General features: G+C 38.6%; 1 protein-coding gene across 1 annotated transcript in view; it reads left to right on the forward strand.

Moving 5' to 3' along the window:
- The first annotated feature begins 15472 nt into the window (after positions 1 to 15472).
- LOC105749909 (NACHT, LRR and PYD domains-containing protein 12) overlaps positions 15473 to 26224 on the forward strand; it is a 61792-nt gene continuing 51040 nt past the window's right edge. Inside the window, exon 1 of the mRNA XM_031961466.1 lies at positions 15473 to 16138. Coding sequence (XP_031817326.1) covers positions 15828 to 16138 — 311 coding nt within the window. The 5' untranslated portion in view covers positions 15473 to 15827. The remainder of the gene's footprint in view (positions 16139 to 26224) is intronic.

A 26224-nucleotide genomic window follows, 5' to 3' on the forward strand; every position in this document is an offset into this window, starting at 1 on the left:
ACAGGGCAATCTCCTTCCTCCCCCATTTCAGAGGGAATTTGGGAGGGCTTTGGAAAAGCACAAAAAGTTCACCTGGAGGAATGAGGAGGAAAAATTAGGTCCTCAACTTCACCATTTAATCACAACCCAAAAAGGGAGCAAGACAGGAGGGAATAATCAGAAAGGAGTGTTCAAATAACAGGGAACCCAACTGGCAGGGCAGAGAGGAGGTCTCCCTAGAAGGGAAGTTCTAAGTTTCCCTTCAATCCCCATTATCCTATGGAGGGAGGGGTGAGATCAGGGTCCCAGAGCAAGATAGAAACGAGGTCCCATATACCTGCCACATCCAGAGTTACCTGGGGTTCAGCATTGTGATGGAGCAAGGGGGAGCCTGAACGAGCCCCAAACCCCTGCCAGAGGTCGGGGCATTGGGGGGCAGCTTGTCCCCTGTGGGCAGTCTGTCTTTCAGTGCCCTTCCTGACTGCACTTGGGGTAAGGATCTGGGAGTTTCCTCTAAGGACAGTTTGAAGCACAGTGGCCCTGGCCATGACATTTAAACAAGAACCCCCATTGTTTCTGGATATGGCAGCTGCTAAAAACTGAGCCTGTATTTTTGTTTCTTGCTCTGGTCCTGCAGTCTGCTCCTCTGCAGCTGTTTCAGTATTAAGGACCATACCTAGGTGAAGGGGCGGGTCAGTTCTCCAAGAGCCATGTAAAGTTGAAAGAGTTGCAAAGCAGCCTTCGCAGATGTTTCTTTGTGGACTGGGAATGAAATAAACTGGAGGCAGAGGGAAGAGGAGAGAGATCTGAACTTCCCATTTTCCTCACTTTACCTTTTTCCAACATTGAGCTTTCAGATGCCCTACTTTACCACATTGAAACTACTAACAAGTCTTTCTGGAAGTCCCTTCCCAAAAGGGACCCTGTCTTTCCATGTTTAGATCTTGAGAAATCTGCATCATATTCTAGGCATAAATGGTATTTGTGCCCACTGTGGCAGAGCGTCTTATGATTTCATGTAAAGGAACATCCTTGTGTAGTCCTAGTAAACTGCTGTAAGGGCAGTGTCCAGTGCGAGCAGCAACACTATCTTTAGATAATGTCCAGGTAATGAGGAGAGATCCAGAAAATGGTGAATGGAAGGAACCAGATAGGCTAACTGCTTGGGGAAGAGGGCTTGCTTGTATTTCTACAGATGGAGAAAGAATCAGATGGGTGCCAATAAGCCGTATTCCCCTTGTCCATCGGAGAAAGACAGAAAAAGACCCTCAAAACAAAGATAAAGACCCAAGAAACATCTGGTGGTTCCATCTCTGACTACATGTGCCACTGAAAGAGCATGATTGTTAACTGAATGTGTGTACCAATTTACTCATGAATATCAAAAATTGTGAATGAGATTGTTGCAGGACTTCAAAATCTCCAGTAATCATTGGATTTCCTGACACATGATGAGACAGATGCAGGACTTCAAAATTTGCAGGAATCATTGGATTCCCTGACATATGAAGTAATGGAAAATTGGTTTTGGACTACCTTTTGGCTGCTGAAGGAAGTGTACGTGTGATTGTTATTTATATACCCTCCTTCTAGGATTTATGGAAATCTTTTATAATCTCATGCTGATTCATATTGTTTGTTAGCTTACTACGTGCTTGTGTAATACCTCCCATGCTGATGGATTTGTGTATACCTATTTCAACTAAAACAAAAGAAAGAGGGAGCTATAGAGGGCCGCAGATAGTGGAGGAACTCTGGGTAAGGTATACCTTATATACATTATAAAGGGTATATAGACCCTTCAGCCCAGAGGAAACCTGCTGACAATGTCTGGTTTTGCTACCTACCTCCCTTTGGTGTTTTTATCTCCCTTCCTGAGAAGTCAGGGAGTGTGTGACCACCTTTGTTTTACTTGAAGCAAGGGATACTTACAGCATGGTGCTTATAGTTAGCACTTACTCAGTGTGATTGATGAGAAAATGGTTCTCTAGTTCACACATACTTAGTGTGCTGTAATGCTGTAATCATACTGAAGTATTAAAGGGCTCAAAGGGCTGGAAAGGAGACTTCATCTTTGACCATCCTGGTGGCTCTCCTGCCTCCTTCACTCCTCCACTAAGACCAAGACTGGTCCCAAGATCCTCCAGAGAGCCAGTTGTAACACTACATTTTGGCGCCCGAACAGTGATCTCCAGAAGGACACTACATTTCATTCTCTATTATTTTTTTTATTTATTTATTTATTTTCATTCTCTATTATTAAAGACTGCAAGAGCTGTTTATAACAGCTGAGTTTGGGAAGTTTGAGATCTCAAGGGTAACTTCTGAAGCTTCCTCTGAATATCTGGGACAGGCTGATTAATAAAAATGCATGTTGAGGACAGTGGTCCCCTCTGGAGAAGTGGGTTTCAATTAGAAATGTGATTAAAGTACTTGCAAAGGAGTCTGAGGACTGGCTGGACCAATAGGATAACCAGGAGAGAACAGCGACAGAAAAACCAAGAAAGGATATACAAAAGAAGGTGACTGACATTGTGAAAGACTTCAGAGAGGATGAGGATTGAGAAAAGGCTAGTAAATTTGTCAATTAAAAAATCCCTGGTAATCGTAGAGAGAGCATCTTTAGTTAATGACCAAAGAAAGAAAATATCCAGCTTATTAATTTCCTTCCAAAAATAAGGCACTTAGAAATGAACACAGTACACCAGATATGGTCTAACCAGGGCAGAACAGGATCTAATTGGGTGATCTAATTGGGTGATAGAGCTCTTGATGTGAAAGCAAGGTTCTTAACCTCTGTTGCGTCATGGGCCCCATTGATGGTCTAAGGAATTTATGGATCCCTGATCAGTATAATATTTTAGTGCACAAAGTAAAAAGTTTAGGATTACAAAGGAAACCAATTATATTAAGTTTCTCACAATTTTTTTAATTCCTTGGACTCCAGGGTAAGAACTCCTGTTCCACAGCATTATAGAATTTTAGGACTGGAAGCATTTAATCCAAATATTCATTTGACAGATAAGAAAACCAATGCCAAGATAGGTTAAGAGGCCTGGTCAAGGATGCTCAAAAACTTGGGATCAGTTCTAATCTGAACTATATTACAGGGTAAAAAGATAGAAGGGAAAGAAGAAAGATTAATAATATCTGGACAAACTTAGAGGCTATTTGGGGGGGATGTAAATCAGGGAAGCCTTCCTGGAGGGGGTGAATGTTGAGTGGGGCAGAGAAGGAAAAGAAGGGAAAGAATTGTTAAGAAAGAGGAAAGTCCTCCAAATAGGAGCATAAGGTCTGAAGAGTATGAGTCATGGAGTTTCACTGTTGAGAGTAAGGGAAAGTTTTCAGAGTGGAGCAGAAACATAAGGCTACAGAATATAGAGAAAAAGGTAAGACTGGATTAAGAGGCTAAACAAAATCCATATTGGTAAATTCTGATTTTTCCTAAGTATATGGGAACCTCATTCCTCCAAAATGAGATAAAACCCAACTCTGGATTGTAGAGGGTCACACTCAGTGGGGAAACTCTGGCGATATAAGACCCTTCAGCCCAGAGGGAACCTGCTGACAAGGTCTGGTTCAGTTCTTCATCTCCACTAAGGGCTCTCGGCCTTCCTGAAAAGTCAGGGGGTAGTGACTGTAATATTCTCTCTAAAATGTAATGTTCTCTGCTGAGGTTTTTGCTGGGTTCTGGAGGCAGCCTTCGTTTCAGTTCAGTAATCACCCCAAGTGCAGCCAGGGGTTAAAGTCCAAATCCTTTATTGTCTCTTTCAAAGTCTCATCTCCTTCACATGGGATTCGGCTAGTTTTTCTGGAAGCTTATCTCTCTCCTTGGTTCCAAGAGCTTGAGCTCCTGCCTCCTTCTCTGGCTTATGAATCTCCCCGAATCCAAAGGTTTGTGCTTCTGCCTCCAGCCACCACAAAGGTGAATGATGGAATGAATCTGTCTCAGCCTCCAAGAGCTTCTAGTGCACTTGTCTCTGAATCTCTGAATCTCCCTGGCTGAGGCTTCCAACTTATATGCCCCACACTAGTAAACAGCAATCATTATATCTCTAGGAAACCATTATTTCTTGTAGGATTAAATCAATGCTAAACGAGATTTAACCATTGTCTCCTCAATTCCACTTAGAACCTTGTTTCAAGTTCTGGCCCATAACATCTCCTTGTAGGATTAAATCCATCATACTGAATCACGCTAAATTAGATAATTATTGTCTCTATCAATTCCACTGACTTAGTATAAAGAATCCTTTGTTTCAAGTTCAGAGTTCTGGCCTGTAACAGGCGACAACCTGTGCTGAGATTGAAGAAGAGTGATACCAGGTGGCAAACTATGTGCAATAGCAAGTAGTAAATGTGGTCCCACGTGAGCAGTAAGTACTTGGCGCGTGCCCAGTGTTATTTTTGTTACATTATAAAAAGGGGAAAATCACTGGAATAAACAAACTCTATTTTTCCACCATCCTCTGGAGTCCCTCCTCATCACTTTTCCATTAAGAGTATATTTTAGTCCCCTCCCTCCCCCTCTGGCGCAGGGCTCTAGAAAGCAGGACAGAACACTGGGCTATACCAGCTACACAGACACAGAGACAGGCACAGATAGTGGGGAATCCCTGCGCACTCCTCTCTTTTCCCCAGTCCCTTCCAAAAATTACCTTTTCCTGCTCAGGTAGCTCTATACAAACTCCAGCATTCATGATCTGAATGGAATTTTGAGAGTGTAATTTAGGGGTAACTGTGATTATCCACAGGGATGCCATCCTCCCAGGACAAGAATAAGCCCTAAACGCTTCCTCAAGAACCTGTCATACTAGAAACTGGGAATTTCTCTAAATCTTTCTTGAATCTATGTGTCACATCATAGAAAAGTCTCACTTGGTAACAACTGAGCTCATATAACCCCCAGGATTTTCTGCAGTTTAGAAAACAAATAGAGGACACCTCTTTTGTCTCTTTCTAGAGATTCCAACTTCCAATCCTCTTCTGCCTGAGTTTTTCTTGATCTAGACAAAAGAGGCCTTCTCATCTTTATCTAACCTCATCCACCTGCTCTCTAGCCTAATCAGAATTCCTCTTTCTAGGATGCTCTTAACTGCTAAAGAGAAGAAAGGCAGTATAATTCAGTGGAAAGGGTACTGGTTTGGACAGCTTTAGATTTCAATTCAGATTCTGCCACTGTCACTTTTCGGTGTGATTTTTAGGAGAGCAATTTAAACCACTCTGTGCTTTCAGTATCTTCAACCCTCAAACGAAGGGGCTGGAGTAAATAGCAAGTAAAAAGTCCCTTCAGACTTTTAATCCATGGTTCTATGATGCTCTCTTAGACTTGAGGGGAAAGGGGAAAGACTTAAGAGCCACGGAATAAAATATCTTCTAAAAGATCAGTCTCCCCATATTTTTAGTTGTTACTGCCTCAAGGCAATAGAACTTGGAAAGGGTACTGCACATCTTACTGCTTTTTCTCCATGCACTGACCCCTGTGCCTCTAGTTCAGAGAATGTATATTTATACAGGAGCTAGAAAATTAGAACTGGAATCTGGGGTTCAAATCTGCCCTCAGATATTTTAGTTGTGCAATCCCGTTCAGTCACTCACTCAACCTTATTCTGCTTCAGTTTCTATTTGCAGGTTGTCTTCCTTATTAGGGTTCTAAGTGGCACAAGAGCTAGAAAATTAGAAGTGGAACCAGGAATTCAAATCTGCCCTCAGATATTTATTAGCTTTGCAACCCTGATCAATCACTCAACCTTTTCCTGCTTCAGTTTCTTTATCTGTAAAATGGGAATAATAACACCTATCTCTTAGGGAAAGAGACATTTGTAAACCTCAAAGCATTATTAGCTACATATTGAGGGCAGGGGCTACTTTTGCTTTTCCTTTTATCATCTCTACTTAGTACAATGCCTAGCACCTGATAAGCTCTTAATAACTGTTGTTAACTGATTCACTAGAACAATATTTTGTGATCCTGAGATCCATATTTTAGAAAGAACACTGAAAATCTTGACTGCATACAGAAAAAGGCAGGCAAGATTGGGAGCTGACTCTTGAGATTGACATTTGATGTTCTGTGTTGCCTTCCATATCACCTTCTACTTTGGGGGCACATTCATTTTTTATCTTTTTTTCTGACATATGCTCTGAAAAGCCCTATTGTTCTGTAGCAGCTTGCAAGAGTTCTGTACTTAACATTCAAATTTAATTATTTATTTGTTTGTTTGTTTTGCTGAGACAATTGGAGTTAAGTGACTTGCCCAAGGTCACACAGCTAGGACGCGTTAAGTGTCTGAGGCCAGATTTGAACTCAGGTCCTCCTGACTTCAGGGCTGGTGCTCTAAATGCCCCTTCACATTCCAATTTATACATGAAATGCAAGAAGAAGGAAATAGAATTCGGAAGTTCTATGAATTTATGTGTTAATATATAAAACTGTGCCACACACTCCATCATATAGTTGTGGATACTTGATGCAATTAAGAAGCTCACCAAAAAGTCACAAAATAGAATTCTTTCTACCAAAAGTGGAAAATCTATTCTATCAATTGTGATCCAGCTAAGAAACCTCATAGCCCACAGATTCTTCATTTTTGATCAATAAATTTTAAAAACAATGTGTTTCAGGATAATCAATTATAATTATAATCCCATATATTTTATATATGAGGCAACTATGTAGCAAAGAAGATAGAATGCTGGACCTGAAACAGGAAGACCTGCCTTGTAATCAGTCTCAGACTCAGATATATAATTTTGAAGAAATCTCTTTACCTGTTTATCAGTTTCTTCATCTGCAAAATAAGGATGATAATAAAAGCATCTAGCTTCTAGGATTGTTGTAAGGATAGAATGAGATTATATTTGTAAAGAGCTTTCAAAACTTTAGAATTCTTCATCAATGCTAGTTATTACTGTTAAGTTTATGTATTTAAAACACCATCCTGAGAAGGCTTTCACAGGCTTCATGAGACTATCAAAGGGGACCATGACAAAGAAAATTTTGAGATTGCTTTCCATAGTGCATGTCTGTAAAGAGCAAAATGCTTAAGCAAGAATAGCTTCTGACCAGAGCTTTACAATTTGTCTGTCCTGCAGCACTCAGACCATTATTTCACATGAAATAGGTGCTCAACTAATATTTGTAGAGTTGACTGAGAGTCACCTTGTTACATGAAAATAAATGGAAGGATCTGAGATTATTTAGATTAGAACAGAGCACGATTAAGTGAGATATACTCACCATTTTCAAATATTTGAAGGGTTCTCATGAGGAGGAAGGAACAGGCTATTAGACCTTTCCCTCCAGGGCTGAACCAGAGGAAAGTTTATATTCAATGTAAAGTAAAATTTCTTAATAATTAGAGGAAGGTGCAGACTCGGAGGCACAGACTCTGAAAGAAATTTCCTTCCTCCTAATGCTCACAAAGTGACAGTAAAAGTCCACCCCAAAACTCACTCCATAGAGATTAAAGGCCTGGGTGGGAGAACCCTGGGTGAAACAGGCTGGGGGCTTGACACCTTTGGCACAATAAGAACCCTTAATTCAATATCTCTGGGAATATGAGCCCATAACAAGAAGAGAAGAGGGTAGAACAAGTAAAATTATCCCAAGTTATTCTAAATAATCAGAAAAATGATCCCTATTAGAGAGAAGGCCTGAACTCTGGTGGGGAGGGAGGAAAGAATGCAATATGTGACTGTGTTTTTCTTGACTGGCCCTGTTTAAAATCTGAATCTATTAGGCAAAGGTGGGATGGGGTGGGATTCTTGATCAACCTGCCTAAAGATTCAGTCTCTAGAGGGGTCTTTCAGTCTATATGGAGGCCTGAGTTACTGAGAAAAGAAAGTTTATTGTATCACATCCCTTAAAAGGCTAGTATCTATACTTTCCCACTCCAGCTTCCCAACCCCAGTATCCACCTGCCCCAAGAAAATTGCCATGGCCTACCTTCTTTGAGGAGGCAGCCAGGTATCCGTGCTGCCTTCTTTTCAAAGGGTATGTATATATAACTCCCCGCTCCCTGCTATGGGACCTCTTGAGAAGAAAAGCAGATAAGGGAGATCTAAAGAACCTCTAAGGAGAACCTGATCCACCCCTTAAGAAACACCTAGAGGAATAACTGATACTCCGTTTAACAATTAGATTGTGAGGGGCAATAACACACTGGAAAGATCAGTGACCTTGGATCCCAAGGAGTTGCTTTAAAAAAAAAAAAATTATCTCTACTACTAGTTATCTGGCTGAACTTAAAAGGTTGTTTTCTTTGGGATTCAGTTTCCTTTGCAAAATGTAAATAATAATATTTATACTATCTGTCCCATAAGGTAAGTTAATATCATTTCTATTTATTTTGAGCATAACATGCTACCAACTAACACAAATTGAAAAAAGTACAGTTTTACTGAAACAACTTTAGTTATGGTTTAATTAATGACTGCACTAAAACATCCCAACCCCTTTAAAAAGAAAAACCCAAACCAAAGAACCAAAAAAAGTATGATTGTTTGTCTCTGACAAGGAAAATGCCTTGATAGACATTTAAGTGGAAGAGAGATTCCTTAAAAATAGATTATGGTGGAGACACCGTGTGGTACAGCTGAAAAAGCATGAACATTGAGCAAATGTAAGGTGAATTATCATGTAGCAAGAGTTGAGGATCAGAGGTCAATCAAAGAACTAAAGTGCTACCCAAGAAATGGTCAAAGACTGAGAGATGGCCTTCAGCATCCTGGATAGCATATGTACAAGAACAACAAACTACATGAGACAGTATCTATAGATCGCAGCCTTTACTGATGGAAGGAATATCTATTTAGATACAATCACAAATCTATTGAGATAATGACAGCATTGTCTTAACATTTCATACCCAAAATCCACCAGAGTGAACATAAAGGTTGGTAATGAGGCAACATCATATGGGGAAAAATCAGTGGGCTTTGAATCTGACGAACTGGATTCAAGTCTTGACTCTCTTACATTTTGCTATGAATGATGGATAAATCACTTAATTCTCTCAGCAAGTGACTCATTTTCTTTTTTTGAAAATTTGATTTGTTTTCCAAACAGAAGTATATTTAATAAGACAATAATTGGGACAGTATTGGAAATGCCATGTGAAAATTGAAATATACCACTTCACTACCTCCCTTCCCTTACTTCCCCCCAAAAACCTATAATTCATAGAGTACAAGAAAAACAAATTATATATACTAGAAATTTATTTTCACTTGGGAAAATGTATTTATTTTTTATTTAAAAATCTTTTCCCTCTTTCTTCTTCCTTGAGAACCAAAAACAAAATCCTTGTAGCAAATATGCATAGTAATATGAATTAATTTACTCACTGAGTATTACCTTTTTGGCAGAAAGTTGGTAGTAGGTTTCATTACGAATCTGATGGTGAAATATTTAGTTATTGTGTTCATTAGAGTCCCTAAGTCTTCTGAAGTTGTTTGGGAATCTCCTCACTCCATTTAAGATTCAATTCAAACACTATCTTCCTCAGAATGACATTTTTAAAATATGTCATTTTTTTCTTTACATGTAATTTACTTTACCTCATCATTTCTTTGCATGCTTGACCTTCAAAAAAATAAATGAGAAGATGGAGTGAAGATACAATGCAGGTACAATAGACTAATTGGAAAACATCAACTATACACATTACCATAATGATATTACCATGCAGAATAATTACTTTTCTGGTTCTGAAGTCACCTCTAGTGATTAGAGTAGTTTCTCCATATATGAATTACAACTCAAAAACAACTCTGGGGTTGATTGCCTTCTAGTGGGGATAGGACATAACATACCATCCACACTCTCATATGTAGGACTAGGGAAGGAGATTCTCAAAATCCTAGATAGGTGAATACCAAATCTAATTATAATGGGCCAGAACTCTGAAACAAGGATTCTTGTTTAGAATCATTTCAATGTGGCAAAGTAGGGCATCTGAAAGTTCAATGTAGGCATAGAGATAGAGTGAAAGGACAGGGTGAGAGAATAAGACCCAAAACTCTGTGTTCAAAATGCAATAAGGGCTTCCCCTGGGCCTCAGAATGTACACTGACCCAGGAAAATGAGAGGTGGGGCTTAGCTCCAAGACCTCAAATAAAAAACAGGTGGGGCATGATGGCAGCTGAGGTTACACCCAGAGAATATTTAGAAGTTCAGGACTCTGATATGATCAATCAGCAGAGAAGCAATCAGATGGCAAAAAGGGATTGCATGATTAATCAGACAAAAAGCAATCAGATGGGAGAAAGGGATTACAACTGGGGAAAATACAGGCTTTTTAACCCAACATCAGGGCAGTGTCCAGCGCAAGCAGCTTCAATATAATTGCCAGGAGAGATCCAGAAAGTGATAAATGGAAGGTACCAGATAGGTTAACTGCCTGGGAGAAAGGATTTACTTGTATCTCTACAGATGGAGAAAGAATCAGATGGGTGCCAAAAACCCATATTCACCTTATCCATCAGAGAGAGCCTGAAAAAGAGAAAAACCTTGAAACAAAGGTGAAGACCTAAGAAACATCTGACAGTGAAAGAGCATGGCTGATAATGAAACTGTTACAGAACTTCAGAACCAGCAGGAATCATTGGATTTTCTGATACATGATGAGACTATTACAAGACTTCAAAACTTGCAAGAATTATTGGATTCCTGACACATGAAATAATGGACAATAGACTGGTTTTGGACTATTTCTAGGACTTATTGACATGTATAATTCCTCATGTTGATTCATGTTGTTTGTAATACTCCTGTGTTGATGGATTTATGCACACCTTTTTCTTTTTCTTTTTTTTTTATTGTAGTAACTTTTTATTGACAAAATCCATGCCAGGGTAATTTTTTTTACATTATCCCTTGCACTCACTTCTGTTCCGATTTTTCCCTCCCACCCTCCACCCCCCTCCCCTAGATGGCAAGCAGTCCTATATATGTTGAATATGCCCTAGTATATCCTAGATACAATGTATGTGTGCAGATCCAAACAGTTTTCTTGTTGCACAGGGAGAATTGGATTCAGAAGGTAGAAATAACCCGGGAAGAGAAACAAAAATGCAAACAGTTTACATTCATTTCCCAGTGTTTTTTTCTTTGGGTGTAGCTGCTTCTGTCCATCATTGATCAGTTGAAACTGAATTAGGTCTCTTTGTCAAAGAAATCCACTTCCATTAGATTACATCTTCATACAGTATCGTTGTTGACGTATATAATGATCTCTTGGTTCTGCTCATTTCACTTAGCATCAGTTCATGTAATTCTCTCCAAGCTTCTCTGTATTCATCTTGCTGGTCATTTCTTACAGAACAATAATATTCCATAACATTCATATACCACAATTTACCCAACCATTCTCCAATTGATGGGCAGCCACTCAGTTTCCAGCTTCTAGCCACTACAAACAGGGCTGCCACAAACATTTTGGCACATACTGGTCTCTTTCCCTTCTTTAGTATCTCCTTGGGGTATAAGCCCAGTAGAAACACTGCTGGATCAAAGGGTATGCACAGTTTGATAACTTTTTGGGCATAATTCCAGATTGCTCTCCAGAATGGTTGGATTCGTTCACAGCTCCACCAACAATGTATCAGTGTCCCAGTTTTCCCACATCCCCTCCAACACTCATCATTATTTTTTCCTGTCATCTTAGCCAATCTGACAGGTATGTAGTGGTATCTCAGAGTTGTCTTAATTTGCATTTCTCTGATTAATAATGATTTGGAACACTCTTTCATATGAGTGGTAATTATTTCAATTTCATCATCTGAAAATTGTCCGTTCATATCCTTTGACCATTTATCAATTGGAGAATGGCTTGGTTTCTTATAAATTAGAGTCAGCTCTCTATATATTTTGGAAATGAGGCCTTTATCAGAACCTTTAACTGTGAAGATGTTTTCCCAGTTTGTTTCTTCCCTTCTAATCTTGTTTACATTAGTTTTGTTTGTACAGAAGCTTTTTAATTTGATGTAATCAAAATTTTCTATTTTGTGATCAATAATGGTCTCTAGTTCGTCTTTAGTCACAAATTTCTTCCTCTTCCACAAGTCTGAGAGATAAACTATCCTATGTTCCTCCAATTTGTTTATAATCTCGTTCTTTATGTCTAAATCATGGACCCATTTTGATCTTATCTTGGTATACGGTGTTAAGTGTGGGTCCATGCCTAATTTCTGCCATACTAATTTCCAGTTATCCCAACAGTTTTTGTCAAATAATGAGTTCTTATCCCAAAAGTGAGGATCTTTGGGTTTGTCAAACACTAAATTGTTATATTTGACTATTCTGTCTTGTGAACCTAACCTGTTCCACTGATCAACTAATCTATTTCTTAGCCAATACCAAATGGTTTTGGTGACTGCTGCTTTATAATATAGTTTTAGATCAGGTACAGCTAGGCCACCTTTATTTGATTTTTTTTTTTTCATTAATTCTTTTGAGATTCTTGACCTTTTATTATTCCATATGAATTTTGTTGTTATTTTTTCTAGATCATTAAAATATTTTCTTGGAAGTCTGATTGGTATAGCACTAAATAAATAGATTAGTTTACGGAGTATTGTCATCTTTATTATATTTTCTTGACCTATCCAGGAGCACTTGATATTTTTCCAATTGTTTAAGTCTGACTTTATTTGTGCGGAAAGTTTTTTGTAATTTAGCTCATATAATTCCTGACTTTCCTTTAGTAGATAGATTCCCAAATATTTTATGCTGTCGACAGTTATTCTGAATGGAATTTCTCTTTGTATCTCTTGCTGTTGGATTTTGTTGGTGATGTATAAAAATTATGCACACCTTTTTCAAGTGAGACCCTTCAGAAACCCACTAATCTGGTTTGATTCTCCATTTTCCTTTGGTTTTCATTTCCCTTCCTGAGACATCAGGGAAGGTGTGATCACCTCCTATTTTGGGGTTCTCACTTCCTTGAGAAGTCAAGGAGAGTGTGACCACATTATGTTCTAAAACAAAAGAAAGCAGGAGATGTTATGGGTCAGAACTCTGAAACAAGGATTCTTACAAGATGTTAAATCAGTGGAATTGATGATATAATGGTTATCTAGTTTAGCATGATGATTCATAGTTCTATAGTTCAGTATGATGATTTAATCTTACAACAAATAATGGTTTCTTAGTGATATAATGATTGGTTTATACTCAGTGTAGAACATATAAGCTGGGAGCCTTTCCCAGAGTTAGAGGGGCAAAGAAGACAAGAGAACTGGAGGCAGGAGCTTAAGCTCTCTGAGACAAGGAGAGAGAGATTCCTTTGGAAGGCCTTTAAGAAAGCTAGCCGGTTACTGTAACCTATTTAACATGTATAGGACTGCTTGCCATCTGGGGGAGGGCGCAGAGGGAGGAAGGGGAAAAATCAGAACAGAAGTGAGTGCAAGGGATAATGTTGTAAAAAATTACCCTGGCATGGGTTCTGTCAACAAAAAGTTATTAAAAAAAAAAAAGAAAAGAAAAGAAAAGAAAAGAAAAGAAAGCTAGCCAGACCCTAGGCAAGGAGGCAAAAAAGAATTTGGACTTTGGGCTTTAACACCTGTCTAATCTGCTGAAAAGAAGGCTGCCCCAAGACCTTCAGAAAATCGAATCAAAGAAGATTACATTTAATAACGCCAGCTTAATCACAGTAGTAAATTCTGATTTTTGAAAGCTAAAATTAAAATCTTGACTATCATTAAGCTTAATGTACCTTCAAAGTCTACAATTCTTTAGTTCCCTAATTCACCCAAAGGCAGAATTAGGAGAATAGGAGTAAGTTTCATGCAGGGAAATTAAGGTTTGACATGTGGTACAACCTCCTAGTTCCCAAAAAAGGAAGTCTTCAAACACAGGGTGACTTATAATTTGTCAGGACTCTGGTACATGAAATTTTTTTTTGGTAATTACAATTTGAATTGGATAATTATTGAGGATTCTTCCAACCTCAATCTGGTTTAACTTGTCTGGCAAAATGTCTTACTGGTGTGTGGCTGTAAGAGTTGGGTAAATCAAGTGGACAAAGGATCCAAAGTAGATACCAGCTCTGGAAAGGGTTTGGCAGTCCTCACAACTAATCAGAACTGGGATCAAGCCAGTGAAGTAGTAACTATACTTGTAGCATAGACTCAGTCTCCAAACAAACACATTTTAAGAAATAAACATTAATATGGGAGTTATTCTAGTGTCATAGGATCATAGATTTAGAATTGGAAGGAACATCAAAATTCATCTAGTCAAATTTACTTAACAGAGCAGGAAAGTATATAATGATTTAGCTGTAGGAAAATAATCCCATGTTAAATGGACAAAAGTTAAATTAATATCTACAAACAACACTGAGTGATTCATAACACTTATCTTCTGTGCAAAAGTCTGACACCCTTTCTTTGGAAGTAGAAAGGAGCTCTATAAGACTGAGTGCCATTTTATATTTTTATCTGTTTCATGTTTCATGTACCACCATGTCCAAAGCATTGGTCACATAGTGACCAACCTTGTGATAATGATGGTTCTAAATACATAACTTGACTGGTCCTTGGCAACAGACTTCTTTCAATGTAGCTTAATATAAATAATTCTTGTCCTTTGGACTTCAAAAAAAAAAGAACAAAGTTCCTGCCTTTCAGTTTGCTAGATTCACTTAAGTCAAAGTCCCCAGGGAGGTAATTTCTAGGTTATACACACACACACACACGCACGCACACACACGTTGGTTTACTAGCAATTCTTATTACATTAAATACTGAAGATTCCTTCCTTCAAAGGTCAATTCGAAGGCTAATCTCCCTCATTCTAGAAATATTATTTACAGCAGTTAGAGAAATATACAGAATTAGAAGCATATCCATCATCAAAGAGAAAACAGGTTGATCTATATTTCAAGGAAGAAACTAACTGATCGTTGACACACAGATGCAGAGCTGAAAGGAAAGTGGGGGAGGGAGCAAGCATTTAGGAAGCGTCTCGTAATTTAATCCAATAAACATTTATTATAAGCCCGCTGAGTGACAGGTTTTGTGCAAAGTGCTTCACAAATATCATATGGAAAAAGGCAGGGACTGCGGAGGTCATTGAGTCTAACTCCTTTCCAGTATTTTACAAATGAGGAAACTGATGCTGAGGTCAAGTGAGTTACCGAAAGGAAACAGACAGTAATTGTCATAGGTGAAATGTGAATCCAGACCCTCTGATTACAAGGCAGTAAGTCAGCATAGATCGGAGGCTCTGTTGCAGAAAGGGAAGACGGGATATATACCTGGGCTGGCGCCGTGGCACGGGCTCCCCTCTCCAGTCCCCTTCTCACGGACCCGGACTCCTGAATCCCGCGCTGAGAACTGTCCCGGCCACAGTTTAAAAAAAAAAAAAAAAAAAAAAAAAGCTCGGGTACCGAATGCAATCAGGTTCCTCTTTCTTCAAGTTTGGTCTGCAGTGACAGAAAAACCAGAGGTGCACGAGCCCCACCCAGACCTTGCTCTTTAACTCCGTGCTCCGGCGGGCGGGGCTTCCTGAGTGCCAAAAGCACTGACCCCAGGATCGCAGCTCCTCCACTTCCTCTTTACTCTAGACCCAAGTGCTCTGAGACTGGGTCGGACTTGGAGAGCTGCCCAAAAAGCCCGGGACGGGGAAAGGTGGGAAAAAGGATGGATGGTGTTTGAGGCAGCGGGCGCCGGGAGGACTAAAGGGGAAACCCGAAGTGAGCCCCGGGGCCATTCCTGTCACCGAAGAAGAAACAGGTTGTAGGAGGTCCAGTGACGTGACCTAGATCCCCGAAGGACACACATAAGGTCCCCAAAGAGAGTCAGACTGGAGCTGTTACACAGAAAAGGGGCGAGGGGGCGGGATGGCCAAGGATATCCTCTGGGCGTTGGTTCGGTACTTGGAGCACCTGACGCCGGAGGAGCTGAAGAAATTCAAGCTGTATCTAAAGGATGAGCCCTCCGGGCGGTGCATCCCGCGGGGCAGAGTGGAGGGGGCGGATAGAACGGAACTGGCCGAGCTCCTGGTCAATACTTTTGGGAAAAGGAAGGCTTGGAATCTGACTAAGAAATTGTTGAAGAAGACGGGCCTGCGGGGGCTGTGGGAGCGAGCCAGGAAGGAAATACTGCTGGGTAAGGATATACCTGCGGGCGTAACTGCGAACTTTGAGCTCTCTTAGGTCCCACCCTACTTGCGCCTTTGCTTCCTTCTTTCTTTCCTTCCTTTCTTGCTCCTTTCCCGGGGATTTTTCCTAGGGCTTCTCCCACGCTAAAATTACCTTGCCTTCATTCTGTATAGATTTTGTCTTTATAGGTAGTTTCCCTCTAAAGGATGTGAGTTTCTTCATTGCAGGCACTAAGTATTTCATTTGATTTTTGTGTCTCCAGCACTTAGCCCAAAGCGTGGGATGTGATAGATACAAGATTTGTTGATTGCTGCTTTTTGACTTCAGAATTAGAGGATCCTGTTGGGAGACTTGACATAAGGCTGAGAAAGGGAAGGAGGGCCACAGAAATGCACACATGAAAAGAACAGTAAAACAAGTAATCACCAAGTATTTGTTAAGCATTGACTGTGTACTAGGCATGCCTATGCTAAAGGCATGTAGAGTTCAGAGGACTCTCAGATCCCTGCGGGCTGAGAGTTACAGAAGAGTTCATGAAGGAGGTAGGGCCTGATCTCAAGGGAATGGGACAATCTTCTGGGCCAAGAGGAAAGAGTGCTTTAGGCATCGGAATGTTCAGGAGGAAAGGGAAGAAATTAAAGAGAAGGGAAGATGGTGGAAAATTGAAGAATAGAAGTAATGGAGATTTCAGATGTGATTGAAGAAAGAAGAAAAGGGAGTGTGGCGAAAGGAGATGAAATGAAGGTCAGGCTTTGACTAGATATTTTATCAGCAGAAGGAAAATGTCCCAGGAATTCCGTATCCTTCTATTGTATGGGATAGGTGAGGTGCAAGACCCCCTTCCCAATCCAATTAACTAATCAGAGAAGTCTTCAGGTACAAAGAGAAAGCATTTATTTATCCTGCAGGGAGAGGCCCAGACACACCTGGGAGCCATCTGAATTCCTGCCATGTGCTCCTGGAACCTGACCAAATTCAGGCTTGTCTAGGTTTTAAAAGCAAAAGACTGAAGCCTTCTCATTGGATAGACTAAAAAGACATAACCAATGCTGGCTGCCTCCCACAAGTCACATCACTTCCTGCAACTTTCTGCCTCTCCATATTCAAAGTTCATCCCCCTAGAGATCAAATAACCTCCCAAGGTCCCAGTTCTGGATCATGTGACAATATTGAGAAATACTTCATCCAATCAGTCCCATTCACTATAAAATTCACTGGAATCTTTGCTTAATAGAGCAGGAGTGGAAGCTCCTTTTCATGAGATTAGATTCAGGGAACCAAAATGAGATTAGGGTTCCTGATGGTCAGGGAGTTGAATGATGAAGTTAGTGGCAGGTTCAGAGTTCAGGGAACCAAATGAAGAGGTTTGGCTCCCCTAAATTACCTTAGGATTCGGCACATGGATAAAGAGTTTTGGGAACCCCCCCCCCTTTCTGGTAGGGCAGAGATCCTTTGTAAAGGAATTTACGAACTTGAAAAGCTAGACAGATAAAAATAAGTTTATTATAGGCATTGGGAAGTCAGCCTTTGCTATGCATGAATAGAAAGGCTAAATTCCTCAGTGGTAAGGTCTGACAGAGAAGTAAAGTTTCTAGTAGAAAAATCTCTACAGAGACATATAAAGTCTCGTTAAAGAAATAGGTAAGGATAAAGAGAGTAAGGTTGAAAGAGAATATTCCAGCAGGCAGAGTTTTGCTGCTATGTCAAGGATGGCATATTAGCTCCTCTGAGGAGTAAGTTTAAAATGGTTCTTTTATAATGGAATCTTTTGGCTACAAGCTGAGGGCAATTCTTGATGGGGCTGGGTACACCTTGAGCTGAATTTGAATAGAATTGAATGAGTTTCTTTAATTCAATAGGAAGCTTAATCAGTAGTGAGTGTCATCAATGCAGATAGTGCCCCATCTCTCAGGATCTTTTACAGAGGCCAGGATTCAAGGAGAATCTGTCTTTCAAGGAGTTTTAGAGTTTCATGGTCCCTTTGTCACTTTTTTTTTTAAATGAAAGATAATCTGCAAGAAGCAGATCTGGTGACATGCCCCGTAGAAGGGATGAGAAAGAATTTTGTTTCATCAAATAACCTGAATGGGCCATAGTCATTCAGAGACTTTGAGGCTGGCCCATGCCTGCTACATGTGGATGCCCACTCCCTCTGGGACCTGATATTCAGGGTTTAGTATGAGATATCTGAATTCACACCTCCCTTAATCCCTCCCTTGGAGGGGCGGAGTTGACCATTGGGAGATCATATATATAAAGGCTCTTAGCTTCAGGACTTACTTTGGAACATTGTCAGGGGTCAGAGAGGAGCACTCTGGGAGATACAGAAGCCCTAGAAAGCTGCCCAGCCTCAGGCAAGGAGGTGCTGGTTGGAGGCTGAAGAAAGCAGAGGCAGAAGCAAAGGACAAAGCTGCAAGAGCTCTTAGAACCAAGGAGAGAGAGAGGCCTCTAAGAAAAGCTAACCGGGCTATATTGGAGACAATAAAAGATCAGAACTTTTAGCACCTGGATGCATTTGGGTGATTATTACTTGAAACTGAAACTAAGGCTGCCTCCAGAAAACCTCCCCAAGAAACCTGCCCACAGAAAGAACCATCATATTTATTATTTTAAAGAAGAAAAACGCCACATTTTGGCGCCCAACGTGGGACTGACAGGACCCCTCAGTGGATTTCTGTGGAAAAGCTCTGATCCTGATCCAGTGGAAAAGCCTCCAATCCTGAATCCAGTGGAAAAGTCTTCTTGACCCAGAAATTAGGGTGAGTACAACAAAGACATTTTGTTAAAAGAGTTAAAGTAGAATTTCAGCTAAGATGGGACAGATATTTAGAAAACAGCCTGTTTCTGTTCAAGGAAAATGTTTAGAGAACATTGTCAAAGTTATGGAAAGCCATTTTGATTATAATTTTAAATTAAGTAAATCAGGAGGCCCAGGAATCCCATTCTAAGTACCATCAGGCTGCTCAAGCTTTACTTTTACAATTTGGAATAACAAGAGAGGAAGCTAGGAGCAGAATAAAAAGCTGTATAGCTTGCCTTCCTTTCTACCCTCCTACACTCCCTCCAGGGAAGAACCCTCGTGGTTTGAGACTCAATGAAATCTGGTAAATGGATGGGACCCATTATAAATCTTTTGGTCATCTGTCTTTTATCCATGTTGTGGTAGACACCTTTTCAGGATTCACTTTTGCAATACCAGCAGCAAAAGAGACAGCCCGAGTGGTCACTGAATTCCTCATACAAGCATTTGCAATTATGGGCGTGCCACAAGAAATAAAAACAGATAATGGACCTGCATACACTTCTAAACATTTGAAACACTTTTGTGCATAGTATAAGATTTTACACACCACTGGCATACCTTTTAATCTTCAAGAACAGGCAGTTGTAGAAAGAAGAAACAGAGACATTAAGGCACTCCAAAAACAAAAGAAAGGGGGAGCCACGGGTAACCCTAGAGAACTTCTAAATTTAGTTCTCTATGCCATTAATTTTTAAATTTTTGATAAAGATGCACTGGCTCCGGCAGACAGGTTTTATAACCCACCAGAAGGGCAATGTCTAGTGTGAGCAGCTCCACTATCTTTAGATAATTGCCAGGTGATGTGGAGAGATCCAGAAAGTGGTGAATGGAAGGGACCAGATAGGTTAACCGCTTGGGGAAGAGGGTTTACTTGTATCTCTACAGGAGGAGAAGGAATGAGATGGGTGCCAATGAGCCGTATTACCTTCCTTGTTGAGAGGCTTTCTCACAACAGTATTCACCTTGTCCATCAGAGAGAAACAGAAAAGGAGAAAAAACTTCAAAACAAAGGAGAAGATTTAAGAAACATCTGACACCGAAAGAGCATGGCTGACAATGAGATTGTTAAAAGAACTTTAAAATCTTCAGGAATCATTGGATTCCCTAACACAAGATGAGACTGTTTCAGCAGGAATCATTGAGTTCCCTGAGATGGAAAATTGTTGATGAGACTATTACAGTACTTCAGAGCTTACAGGAATTATTGGATTCTTGGCACATGAACTAATGGACAATGGATTCCTTTTGGACTATTTTTAAGACTTATGGACATGTATAATTCTGTATGTTGATTCATGTTATGAAAAATTGTTTACTTCAAAGCTTACAGGAATTATTGAATTCCTGGCACATGAACTAATGGACAGTGGGTTCCTTTTGGATTATTTCTGGATTTATGGACATGTGTAAATTCTTCATATATTATTTGTTACATTACTACTAGCCTGTGTTATATTGCTATGTGCTTATGTATTTTATGTAATTATGTATGTAATTTTATGTAATTTCTGTAATTATGTGTAAGGTTTCCCATATTGATGGGTTTATATACACCTTGTTTCATACCTGTTTCAAATGAGCCCCTTTAGAAATCCGCTAATCTGATTTGATTTTCTATTTCCTTTGGTGTTTTTATCTCCCTTCCTGAGATGTCAGGGAAGGCTGGACCACCTTCTTTTTATGGTGTTTTCACTCCTTTTTTGAGCAGTCAGGGAAGGCGTGATCACCTTCTTTTTGGGGTTCTCACCTCCTTGAGAAGTCAGGGAGGTTATGACCACCTATGTTCTAAATCAAAAGAAAAGGGGAGATGTTGGAATATTTACAAACTGTTAAATCATTAGAGTTGATAGAGATAATAATTATCTAATTTAGTATGGTTCAGTATGATTAATCTGATCCTATGAGGAGATGGTATGGGCCAGAACTTGAAACAAGGTACTAAGTATAACTGATAGAAACAATGCTTGTGTTCACACCTTTAGAGAGCTCATTGAAGCAAGAAATATTTAAGTACTCATTGGAGTTCACATGTTTGGGAGACTTCAGGTTTTAGTATGAGCTATCTGAATTCACACCTCCCTTAAGCCCTGCCTCCAGAAGGAGGAGTTAACCTTTGGGAGGTCACATATAAAGAGGCTCTTAGCTTCGGGTGAAGGACTTCTGAACATTGTCAGGGGTTGGAGAGGAGCACTCTGGAAGGACGCCCACAAGCCCTCTCTTAGAGGCAAGAGAGATCCATTTCATCAGGTTTGCTGGCTGGAGGCTGAAGAAAGCAGAGGCAAAAGCAAAGACAAAGCAGCAGAGGCAGAAGCAAAGGACAAAGCTGCAAGAGCTCTTGGAACCAAGCAGAGAGATAGGCCTCTAAGAAAAACTAACCGGGCTATATAGGAAGCAATAAAAGATCTGAACTTTTAGCACCTGGCTGCATTTGGGTGGAGAGAACCATCTTATATTTTAAAGAAGAAAAACACCACATTTAGGTACCTTGGATCAGGGAAGAAAGAAGAAATAGGTAAGAATAAGAATGGTCTAGTGAAGTTCTGAAGTGGAGAAAATGAAGTAAGTAGAGTTTTTGAAACAGCAGAGTTTCATCTCTCACTGGGTGTCTCAGACTAGTTCAGCCTGTGTGGGATAGTAGCGACCACAAAAGCAGAGATATTCAGAGTAAGAAAAAGCAAAAAGAAGTTTACTAAGATTGCTCAAGAAATGGCATCACTCATCTGATAAAGTGTCAGTAAAGAAGTGCAAAATATAACCTACCAAACACAAGATTAAATAGGTCCCTAAAAGCAGGAGCCCTACCCTTTGACTTTTAATTAGCATTTAAGTACTTCTTTTAAAGGCAATTTATTCTTGTGTTTCTGGGATAGATTTCCTAATTTGGAATATAAATCTGGACTCCCCCAAACGATGGGAGGAAAAGTCCGACTCTTCCAGGTTTATATTCCAAACTCAGAAATCTATCCCAGAAACTAAAATAAACTAAGAAATAGCCAAATACTAATAAGATTGAGGAGAAATTAGAGGGAGTTCATTCTAGACAACCTAACACCTGCTGCTTTTTAGTTACTGTTCAACTTGTTATTCTAAAGTTTCAATTCATAATTAGGGCATGAGGCCATATGCCTGGAAGGGGGTCTTCACACAGTTTACCCATACAGCCTTACCAGGAAACACTGAAGTCTAAATCAGAAGCTCTTTGTGCACTTAAAGTTCCTCTAAGGTCCCTGGTGTGTGTGGATTTGTTTTGCCCACTTTATATTGATCTTCATTTGAAAAAAAGGTTAAAATTCAATGTGTATTTACTTGGAATTCAGACAAGAACCAAAAGGATAGCAACCTTAAGCCAAAAATCTAATGAGTGGTAGATGAAAGAGTCCCAGATCCTTTCCTTGCCTCAACCTGAGCAATATAGAAGATCCTCCCATTCCCTTGAGATCCCTTCCTTCATGAACTCTTCTGTAACTCTCAGCCCTCAGAGATCTCTCTGTCCTCTGAACTCTACATGCCTTTAGTATAGGCATGCCTGGTACACAGTCAGTGCTTAACAAATACTTGGTAATTACTTGGTTTACTGTTCTTTTTATGGGTGTATTTATGATCTTTCAGGTTAAATTGTAACTTCTAAAAGGTGCTGTTAGAATCCTTACAAAGTGATAAGTCAGTTGCCTAATTTAGCATGGTACTTAGCAAATTCTCTAGCTCACTAATGTATTTAAGTACTCTTCTGGAAGATTCACAAGTCAGGATTCAGTATGAGATTCACAAGTTCAGTGGAGGAGATTCACAAGTCAGGAACCCACATTCCCACTCTCTCAGAGGATGAATCAACCTTTCAGTTCATACCTCTTTTTTTTTTTTTTTTTTTTTTTTTTTTTTATTTAATAGCCTTTTATTTACAGGATATATACATAGGTAACTTTACAGCATTAACAATTGCCAAACCTCTTATTCTATTTTTTCACCTCTTACCCCCACCCCTCCCTAAATGGCAGGATGACCAGTAGATGTTAAATATATTAAAATATAACTTAGATACATAATAAGTATACATGACCAAAACATTATTTTGCTGTACAAAAGAACTCTGAACAAAAGACTCTGAATTATTGTAATTAAACATGAAGGAAATCAAAAAATGCAGGTGTAATAAATATAGGGATTAGGGAATTCAATGTAATGTTTTTTAGTCATCCCCAGAGTTCTTTTTCTGGTATAGCTGTTATTCATTACTCCCTTAGAAATGTTTGGTTGATCTTGTTGCGGGGATGGCCGATCCATCAGAACTGGTCATCATCTAGTATTTTTTTAAGTATAAATGATCCCTGGTCCTGCTCATTTCACTCACATCAGTTCTTGTAAGTCTCCCAGGCCTTTCTGAAAACACCTGTTGGTCATTTCTTGAACAAATTTCCATAATTTTCATATACAAAATTTATTCCCATTCTCCCTTGTGGAATTTCAGTTTCAGTTTCTACCACTACAAAAGGGCTGCCCCATTCTTCACATAATCCCTTTCCTTATTTTAATCTCTTTGGGATATAATCCCAAAGTATCACTCTGGATCAAAGGTATCACAGTTTGATAACGACATGTTCCAAACTACTCTCCAAAATGGTTGGTTCTTCCAAACTCCACCAACAATGAATCAATGTCCCATTTTCCCATCCCCTCCAACAATCATCTTATTTTTCCTTCATTTTGAATCCAGGTGTGAATAGTATCTTAGAGTTGTCTTAATTTGCATTTCTCTGATTAATAATGACTTGGAGCATCTTTTCATATGACTGAAATAGTTTCAATTTCTTCATCTGAGGTCTTTCGTATCCTTTTTTTTTCAAATTAGAAGGCGATTTTTTATAAATTAGAGTTAATTTTCTATATATTTTGGAAATGGGCCTTTATCAGAACCTTTGACTGTAAAATATTTTCCATTTATTGCCCCCTTCAATCTTTCTGCATTAGATTTGTTTGTACAAAAACTTTTATTTGGTATTAAAATTTTTCTATTTTGTGTCAGTAATGATCTCAGTTCTGCTTTTTCAAAGACCCCCTTCCCGGTCTGGATTAAACTATCCTATTTCCTCTAATTTATTAATGATTTCATTCTTTTCCTAGGTCTGAACCCTTTTGACCTTATCTTGGTGTCGGCGTTAGTTGGATCTCTAGTTTCTGCCATATTAGTTTCCAATTTTCCCAAATTTTTATCAAACAGTAAGTTCTTATCCCAAAAGCTGGATCTTTGGGTTTTCAAAGACTAGGTTGCTTTATTTTGTTGACTTTTTTCCGAACCTACTCTATTCCACTGATAACTAATCTATTCCCTGCCAATACCAAATAGTTTTGGTAACTGCTGCTCTATAATATAATTTTTAGATCTGGTACAGCTAACCACCTTCATTTGATTTTTTTTTCATTAATTCCCTTGAAATTCTTGACCTTTTGTTTTCCATATGACTTTGTTTTTTTTTTTTAGGTCATTAAAATAGTTTTTGGGTCTATTGGTATACGCTAAATAAATAATTAGTTTAATAATATTGTCATCTTTATTATTTTTCGCCCTATCCAAGGCATTTAATATTTTTTCAATTGGTTGATCAGACTTAATTTGTGTGAAAAGTGGTTTAATTTTGCTCATAAAGTTTCTGATTTTCCCTTGGAATGATTCTAAATATTTTATATTATCAGTAGTTACTTTAAATGGAATTTCTCTTTCTCTGACTTTTGTTTATTAGTGATATAAAAAATCTTTTGATGACTTATGTGGGTTTATTTTATAAAGCCTTTCTAAAGTTGTGGATTATTTCTAATAACTTTTTGGGGCTCTGGGGTTCTCTAAGTATACCATCATGTCATCGCAAAGAGTGATAATTTGGCTTCCTCATTGCCTATTCTTTTCCTTTAATCTCTTTCTCAGCTCTTATTTATATAGCGTTTCTAATCAATTTAAATAGTAACTGATGTGGGCACCTTTTTCCTCAGATCTTTTGGGAATGTTTGGTTTGTCTCCATTACATATGATGCTTACTGATGGTTTAAATGATGCTGTATTATTTTGGAAAAGTCCATTTATTCCATATCTCAAGTGTTTTTAATAGGAATGGATGTTGGATTTTATCAAATGCTTTTCTGCATCTATTGGGGAATATATGGTTTTGTAATTTGGTTATTAACATGGCCAATTATTTGATAGTTTTCCTAATTTGAAAAATTTTTATAAATCCTACTTGATCATAGTTATTTCTTGGAGATGATTTTTCTGTAGTCTTTTTCTAATTCTTTTTAAGATTTTAATAATTTCATTAGGGATTGGTCTAATTTTCTTTCCCTTTTTCACTACCTGGTTTTTATCATACCATGTCTGTGTCATAGAAGGAATTTGGTGGACTCCTTCATTCCCTATTTTATCAAATAATTTATATACATTGGGGCCAATTGTTCTTTAAATGTTTGGTAAAATTCACGTAAATCCATCCTTTCCAAATTTTTCTTGGGGAGTTGTTTAATTGCCTGTTTTTTCTTTTTCTGAAATGGACTATTCAAAAATTTACTTCCTCCTCTTTAGTCGGAAGTCTATATTTTTAGGTGATCCATTTCCCTTAGGTTATCAAATTTATTGGCATAAGTTGGCAAAATAATCTATTATTTCTCTAATTTCCTCTTCCTTGGTGGAAAGTTCTCCTTTTCATTTTAAGTACTAATTTCATTTCCTCCCTCCTTTTTCTAATCAGATTTAAAGGCTTATCTATTTTTTGGCTTTTCATAGAACCAACTCTTGTTTTATTAATTGTTCAATGGTTTTTTACTTTAATTTTTTAATTTCCCCTTTTAATTTTAAATTTCCAATTTATATTTGATTTGTTTTTAATTTGGTCTTTTTGTTTTTTAGTTGCAAATATTCATTAATCTTTTCTTTCTCTTTTTTTCAAGTGCCTCTAAGGATTAAATTCCTCTTTTACCCTTTGGCTGCATCCACATTTTGGTATGATGTCTCATCATTTTCATTATCTTGGTGAAATTATTATTTATCTATAATTTTTTTTCCCCAATCATTCTTTAAGATGGAATTTTTGTTCCAATTATTTTGGTCTATTTCCCCTAATTTTTTTGTTGAATGTGGTTTTTTTGCATCATGATCTGAAAGAAAGCATTTATTTTCTGCTTTCTTGTTTAATTGAGGTCTTTATTCCTAATTTGGGTCAATTTTGAATGGTTCCATAACTGCTGAGGAAAAAGTATATTCCCTTTATCTCCATTCAATTTTCTCCAAGATCCAACATACCTTTTTCAATTTCTGTTTCTTCTTTAATTTCTTTCTTATTTGTTTTGTGGT

This window comes from Sarcophilus harrisii, chromosome 3 (genome assembly GCF_902635505.1).
Source record: "Sarcophilus harrisii chromosome 3, mSarHar1.11, whole genome shotgun sequence".
NCBI classification, from domain to species: domain Eukaryota; kingdom Metazoa; phylum Chordata; class Mammalia; order Dasyuromorphia; family Dasyuridae; genus Sarcophilus; species Sarcophilus harrisii.